This window comes from Ochotona curzoniae, unplaced genomic scaffold (genome assembly GCF_017591425.1).
Source record: "Ochotona curzoniae isolate NIBS_2020 unplaced genomic scaffold, NIBS_Ocur_1.0 contig_430, whole genome shotgun sequence".
NCBI classification, from domain to species: domain Eukaryota; kingdom Metazoa; phylum Chordata; class Mammalia; order Lagomorpha; family Ochotonidae; genus Ochotona; species Ochotona curzoniae.
The window spans coordinates 19,737,610-19,745,433 of NW_024466219.1; the positions used below are offsets into that span (position 1 = coordinate 19,737,610).

At 52.3% G+C, this 7,824-nt stretch overlaps 1 protein-coding gene across 2 annotated transcripts in view; it reads right to left on the reverse strand.

The window, feature by feature from the left end:
• KCNH1 (potassium voltage-gated channel subfamily H member 1) overlaps positions 1 to 1,680 on the reverse strand; it is a 312,341-nt gene extending 310,661 nt beyond the window's left edge. Inside the window, exon 1 of one of the 2 annotated variants that reach the window (XM_040985617.1) lies at positions 1,432 to 1,680. In XM_040985617.1, coding sequence (XP_040841551.1) covers positions 1,432 to 1,510 — 79 coding nt within the window. In that variant the 5' untranslated portion in view covers positions 1,511 to 1,680. The remainder of the gene's footprint in view (positions 1 to 1,431) is intronic. The other variant, XM_040985616.1, reaches the window with a different exon arrangement.
• Positions 1,681 to 7,824: the final 6,144 nt, after the last annotated feature.

Here is a 7,824-nt window from a genome sequence, read left to right on the forward strand (position 1 = left end):
CCTCCAGCTCCTTCACAGGCAGGAGGGGTTCGCTGCGGCTGTTCATTTGGTAACTGTCACCTCCCTGGCAGCCTTGGGCAATGGCTGCGACCTTGCTCTAAAAGCCATCCAAGTGCCTTTCCCCCAACGGACCAGAAACCCCAGCATTCTACTGAGGCACACGATAAAGAAAGGCTCCTATCGTGCTAAACAGTGCGTGATGACTTGCTATCCCAGCCGACCACGCTTGCAAGATAAACTTGAATCACTTGTTAGAATATTTATTAGCAGCAGAAGTCACTTTTCATGCTCTTACTCAATCCAGATGGAAATTCGTTGTTTTATTTAAACACAAGGTCCTGAAGGCTCTGAGTCGGTGATGTTTACTCATCAGTAAAGCCCGTTTCCTGAGTGAGCGCTTCACGTTCTCCCAGAGGCGGAAGAAGGGCACCTGTGACAGAGCGCAGTCTCGCAGCGCGCACAGAGCGTGTCGGGCTGGGCTGCCCCGTCCCTGCGGTGAGCAGGGAGAGCCACACCTTCCCAGCAGCCAGGACTTGGGTCTGCAATGCCAAGTGCTCCCGACGTGGGTCCGACAGGCACACCTGAAGTTGTTCCCTTTCCAGCCCCGTCCCCGGGGCCCTGGTCTCCCGGGCACTCCACGCTGCTGCCCTTCTTAGGCCCCTGGAGAGACGGGAGTGTCGAGCAGAGGTTATAAGGCTTGGCGAGTTTGGTATTTTACGCGTGGCATAAAGCACAGGTGTGAGTGTGGAATTGAAGAAATACGATCAGGTTCGTACCTATAGACCGCTCAGCCCTGCGCTCTGCGCCCCCCGCTACCTCCCTGCCCCAAGCCTGGAAAAACCATCTGCCCCTCGCGAGCTCTGGCTCAACCTCAAAGTGGGTGGGTGTACAGGCAAAGAGATGGCATCAGGCAGCCCAGCTGACAGCGAGTCTCTGCATCTCCATGTTCCTGCCCCTCGGACTCTTCAGCCAGAGATACGCAAAGTGGAGGCAGTTGCATCCTCCAGTCCCACGGGCACGGGTGCGGGAGCGGTAGCTGCCTACCTCTCCAGCATGCTGCGGCCCCAGGGCAGAGGCGGCGCCCCAAGAGCCGCCCAAGAGCCCCGCAGCCTCCGCAGACTGCCGGGGGCCAGTACCGCGGGCTGCGCGCCCCTGCGCCCGCGGCGCCCGGGTCCCCTTCACTTTTCCCAGGACTTTGTTCCTCGGTTGCCACGCTCTCTTGAAGGTGAGACCGAGAGCGTCGGGGAAAGGCCCGAAAGGCGTCCGCAGAAGAGCCGTTCCCCTCGGCTGGGGCTCCCACAGACCCTGCCCGGCCCACCTCTCCCAGCCTCCCGAGCAGACCCGGGCACCCGCGCCTTGGCTCCGGGGAGTCCGGAATAATAAAGGCGCGGATGAGAAGCCTGGGTGAGCGTGACCCCATGCGCCCCTTACCATTGGAGCGCCGGACAATGTTCTCCAGAAACGTGTTTTGCGGAGCCACCAGTCCCCTCCGGCCCCCCGCCATGGTCATCCTCCCAGCAGCTCCGGGCTGGTGGGGGGGGGCGTCCCGGCACGGCTCCTCACGGCAGCTGCAAGCTGGGCGCGGGGCCCGCGCGCGACGCCGGCTCCAAGCGCCCCATGCGCCCCCGCGGGGACCCGGGCGGGCACGGGCGGCGGCTCCCGCGCGCTGCCCCTGGCGCCCTCCTCGCGCCTGCCTGCCCGCGGCCCGCCTCGCAGTGCACTCGCGCGGGGCTCGGCTCGCCGCAGCCGCCTCGGGGTGGGCGGAGGGAGCCGCGGCCGGGCTGCCGGCGCCCCCTGCCGAGTGCGTGCCCCCGCCGGCCTGCGGGAGAGCGAGCGGGGGCTCCCGCGGCGGCCCAGGGACGCGGGGCCGGGGCGCAGCGGCCCCCTCTGGGCACAGGCGGGAAACGCGTGCACGCCGCGCCTTGAGTCGCCCCGGCAAGGTCACCGCGAGCCTGGGGAGGGGGGGTGTCAGTCAGAGCCCTGGGACCGCGGGAGCCCCCAGAGCAGCTCGTTTCCAAAGTCTGACTCATGAACGTGGACCCGCCCTGGGCTCTGAAGCCAGTGTGTGTGTTTGCCCGTCATCCTCCAACTTATCTCCTAGGAGGACCAACTTGGCACTGGGAGTTGTCGCTGTCCAGGGCGTAAGTTTTCTTCTGCACGTTAGTGGCTCCACACTCCGCTTTTGCTAAGACTTAGGAAATGTTAATTGACAGAAAAATCTAACCTGCATATCTTTGGTTTTATTGGAAATAGACTGTTGAGAGCTGACAAGGCTTTGATCAAAGAACCTAAAAATGGATTCCTCGGGAAAGATTTACTGAGTTATAATTATTATATATAGTATAATATTAGTGAGCTATACATGAGTTCGCCGTTGCGCTGACTTCTGGAAATAGATGCTACACTAACTGAAAAAAGAACAGAAGAGGGCGTATTTGCAAAGGGCTCACCGCAGTGGAGGCTGCAGGGATCGCATTTGTCCACAGGCACAGGTGTCTGACCAATTTCCTCCCTTGCCTCAATACCATTGGCCAGCAAATGGGTTGCCAAAAGGCCCAGAAAGTGTCTGTGTACGGAAGTTTCCAGCAGCACCAGCACCTCTTAGATCAGTGTATAATGCTGGAAAGTGAGGGATAAACTGCCTAACAGACTTAAAGGCAGGTGCCCTATGGACCAGCTTCCCAAACCACATTAAGTTCCTGTCAGCCTGGACTGCAAGTGCTGGTCATCCCAGCTGCCCCAGGCAGCAGGAGAACCGCACACACCCAGGGGTTCTGAGCTAAGACAGCACTGGCTTGTTCACTTGTCGTGGTGGCTTTCTGCTCTCACACAGACTGTGCACCTGCCTCCTCACTTTATTTCCCCACGGGATGCTGGCAGGAGGCTAAGCCGGCACAGAAGCGGTGAGCTGAATGTCTGTTTCAGACTGCCTCAAGTGTCTACTCAAACCCTGAGGAAGAACAAACAGGATCCTGGAACCCCAATTGTCTAGGCTCACCCTCCTGACACATCCTGCTGTATTGTGAAGACATCGTGTCTCAGTCGGTTCATCTCAAACAAAGAAAAGGAAATCCTTGGCCAGGCTTCTCTCAGAGTTGCCAGGCAGGAAGATCAAACCAGGTATGGGAGGAACAGCACTGTGAGCTGTGAAGTGTTGTACTCAGGTCAGACATTGTTGTCGTGGGGTGACTGCATTCATCACAAATATCACCCTTTGTCTCTGATCATGTAGACGACACAAAGAAAACAGATGAGTGTTTTTAGCAGAGGGGCAGGGAAGGCCAGCAGAAGCTTTGAAAACTCCCCTGGCATCCGTCGCCCAGCTGAGGGCTGGGATTTCTTAAACCCTAGCTCCGCCTAGTGGCCATTCTGTCTATTGCAAATGCGATAACAGGTGAAGGAGAACTGACCTCTGAAACGCTGCCTTGGTGTCTGTCCACTTCATTCAAATCAGGGCATATGAACAAGGCTCTTAGAGTTGTGTTATCTATTGCACGAGCATGGCCACACGAGGAGTTTTTCATGACAATATTAAAACCCTATTAAGCAACCTCATAATCCTGCTTATGAAAGAAAGATAAGGAAAAGCATGGGAAAGGGGGAAGCTATCTTGAAGAGCTCATACAATTCCTCAGATTTTAGTGGGCTCACATGTTGTGTGGTTCAGATAAAAAAGAACAAGATGATGCTCATTTGAGGTGAGTGATGTGAAAGGATGCTTGGTAGCTACCTGACAAGACAATGGAACAAGATGTTTGCCATTTTACGTGTGTGTGTGTGTGTACCTCTTGAACATTTCAATTTTTGATGGCATACTTGAAGAAATTAGAACTTAAGTCAACACTGAGAAGCAATGACAGGGCTAGGAAAGCACAGCCATGTCCCGCTCCTTCTCCTGAGCTTCAACCCATCTGGCTGCACCAACAGTTGCATTCTGCTCCATTTGCACTCAGTCCTTAGCAGGCGAAGGTTGCCCATGCTGCCAGAGACTTCCGTCTTTCCTGCTGGGGGGTCGACATGACAGTGTGCTCCTCACCTCTCACCTGCCGCCTCCGTCCGCCCTCTGCATTCAGCTCCAGCTCAACCGGAGGCTCCGTCTGAAAGCTCTCACTGAGATGCAGGAATGTCCATTTGACCCAACTTCAATCTTACAGCATCCTCAAAATTCAGTAACATGCTTGGGAAGGATCCACAGCATGCCAGGTGCCTTGACAAACCAATTGAGATCCTGTATTTTTAACGTAACAGAGCCACCTTAAAGGATAAACTTTTTTTCTGCCAAGGGCCACCTGGATATTTTATAACATCTATAACATCATTTGACAGTCATGCAAATGATCCACTTGAAAATGAGCATGCTATGGATTTATTGCATTTTGAGTCTTGCTTGCAGTTGCCTTGGCATGGTTGGACCAAACAATTCTGTGGATCTTATACGGCCAGACATTGCCTCTCCCTGAAAGGGGTTACTAGAGCTGGGCATTCAGCTTAGCAGATAAAGTGACCCCTTGGGGTTTCTATATCCCATCCAGTTCTTACTCCCAATTCCAGTTTCCTGTTAATGTGCTCCCTGGCAGGTAGCTGCTGATGCTGCTGCAGTGGTTGGGTCACTGCCACCCACGGGGGAGACCTGGCCTGAGGGGAGTGGACCAGTCAATAGGGAAATAGGCAAACTCACTATCTTTTCCCCCACCCCCACCTTTTAAGTAAATAAAATAAATATTTTCTCAAGATGTATTGATTAATTTGAAAGGCAGAGTTAACATATACAGAAAGGGATAGAGAGCTTTCACTCACTGGGTCATGTCCTAAATGGCATCACAGGCCAGGACTGGTCCACACCAGAGCCAGGAGCCCAGAACTGCACTTCCATGTGTGTGGCAGGGGCCACGTACATACGTGGACTGTTTTCCATCGCCTTCTCAGAAGCATTAGCAAGGACCTAGATAGAAGGTAAAGCAACTGCGGCTCAGCTGGGAGTCTGGCTAGCACTCCAAAATGGAGTGCTGACATCAAAGGCAGTCACTTAACCTGCTGTGCCACAATTTCAGCTCAAAATGATTTATAAATAAACAAATAAATGGACTGGCACAGTGGCAAATCAGGCTAATCCTCTGCCTTTAATGTTGGTATCCCATTTGGACACCGGTTTATGTCCTGTCTGCTCCACTTCTGATCCAGCTCCATGTTTATGGCCTAGGAAAGCAGTAGAGGACGGCTCAAGTCCTTGGGCCTCTGCACCCACATGAGAGGTCCACAGAGCCCCTGGTTTGATGTGGGCTCAGCTCCAGTTACTGCGGGCACGTGGGGTATGAACTGGCAAATGTAAGATCTCTTTGTCTCTCCTTTTCTCTGTGTGGTTGCCTTTCAAATACAAATAAGTAAATCTTTTAAAAGATTAAAAAACAAAGAGACAACTCTATATAAACTGACCAGAGTTTTGACCAGAGTCTCTGTCTTTTCCTACCGAAAGTGGACCACAACTGCCTGGAAGTTCTACTTGAAAAGATACACAAGGCCTTGCGAGATCCAGGGCTGGGAACATGCCTGGCAGGGAAACTCTGGACAATACCCTGCTAAACTTCTGATCGCTGGTGAGCACAAGAACCAGAGCTGCAGCTGAGTCAGGCTGGAAAAGGCAGCACCCCATGCCTGGGAACAGAGTGGGCTGAACTAAGCTACAGCACCCATGAGAGCCAGATGGGCTGTGGGCTGGGCCCGGCTAAGCTGAAGCAGAGGCTGACACATGCAGAAACTGGGGTGGGGGCTATTGGGGGCCACTCCAATTAGGACTTGGCACCCTCTGGTGTGCATGAGGTCTGGGTCTGTGTTAGGCTGGTTGGTATTGGCTGGGCTGGGCCAAAACACCCATCATACCTCACGAACTGTGAATCTGGAGAGGAACTGACCAACCTGCGTCGACCAGCATGTGTGTTGGCTGGTACAGGTGACAGACCAAACCTGACCTTGCACTGGCTGATGCATATAAGAAACAAGTCCAAGGTCACCCCAGGTGAGGTTTCTTGGGAGATTCCCCAACTAGACTGCTGAGCTCAGATCCTTGCCACAGGGAGAATAACAGACTATGTAGTCCAGTGTTGGAGTGCACGTATCAGGATTAGGTCTCCTCAGTTGTTGATGACTGTGCAATGGACAGCATGTCTAGATACACATGGGGGACATGACAGCCAGCTCATCTATGCCAGCAGAGGGTATCGACTGCCTTGTCAGAGGATGGACAGCTGAACAGGCTGGACAATTCTCCTGGCCAAGCTTTGCAGCATGTTCCTGGGTCTGTGGATGCACTAAGGTAGACTTTCTCAGCCAGTAGACCTTGGAAAGATTTTGTCAACCCTGGAGCAATGAAAATGACATTGTCTCAGGGCTATTAAAACCACTCAAGTAACACCCTCAGAACACTCTTCCCCCCAATAGGGTCTCTAGGGTGTAATCAAAGGGTCCTTTCCCATCCCCAGGTGCTAATGTAGTTTGACAGCGAGGAAAGGCCTTTTCCCCATCTTCCCCTGCAGGCATAGAAGAAAAAAAATTGAAACATATGTTCCACCCACCTTCCATTGTGAAATCCAGTCACAAAATGGAGTTACTTTGGTTCAGGCCTGCGTGAGTTTGCTAGCCTGCTCTTTACACTTCTGTAAAAAATGCTTTGCCAGTTTCCTGCCTTTTGGGCCTGATCACAAGGTGTAACATGCCCTGTCAGCAAGATTACAGAAATCAATATTGTATGATTTATTCTCCCATTGTTCCTATAACTGCCTCCCGTGGCTGCCCAACTCACCTGGTTCCCATAGCTGCATAACTCTTAAAAACCCGTGTGACCCTCACCTTGGGGTCACTCTGAAGGAAAGGAGAGCTGACCCCAGCCTGTTGGTGTACCTGCCTCCTCAATAAACTTTGCCGCTTGGCAGAGGTGACTGTGCTGCACTTCCTGGCGAGAGGCTCGGGTTGGATGCAACACCTCCATTGACCTTCTTCACCCTAATCAGAGGCCCACGTGAGCATGCATCCCTCTTCAACTATGTGAACAATACTAAAATTATAAAAAATTTAAGATACACAAGGACTAAAATAAAACCTCATATAATTGACTCCAGTGTCTTCCTCCTCAGCAGTTTGTCCCTCAGCTATCTCCCATGGTTACATCTTTGTCACACACTGGACTGTGAAACAGAAACGAACTTCAACAAGTTTTGTCTTCATGACGCAGTTAAAGCTGTCCTGTCTGCAGCACTGCATCTCCATCGCTACCTCTTCCCTTTGTGGACGGGACAGGGACCCAGGAGTCTGCAGACAGGGAGAGAACAGCCCAGGAGCCGACTCTGCCCAACAGCAATCTGAAGATCTAATGAAAAGGAAGGCAGGGATACACAACACATAGGAACTTTATTCCACCACAATGTGGGGAGATTTCCAAAAACCAAGCGCCCCTTTGCATAGGAGGACTGCCTGTGAGCTCTGCCTGGCATGGGAGCCAGCAGGGGCAGGCATGGGATGCAGCACCATTAGCTTGATGAGTGAAGGAAAAATTGAACACACCGGGGCTTTATTACTTGGCCAGCAAGAATGAAATATCTAGTGGTAGAGGAATTTGTAGCATCAAAATCTCAGTTTCTATAAATAAATGACTGACTTTATTTTACCAAATGTAATTTAACATGACTCCTCCTCTAATACTTACAGGAGAACACCAGGTGGGCCATCACAATTGAAGAAACCTGTTCTGTAACAGATGTGCCCCCTAAGCTAGGAGAGAAAAAAAATCAACATCAAGGAAGATAAATCTGATCTGTAAATGCAACTGATGAT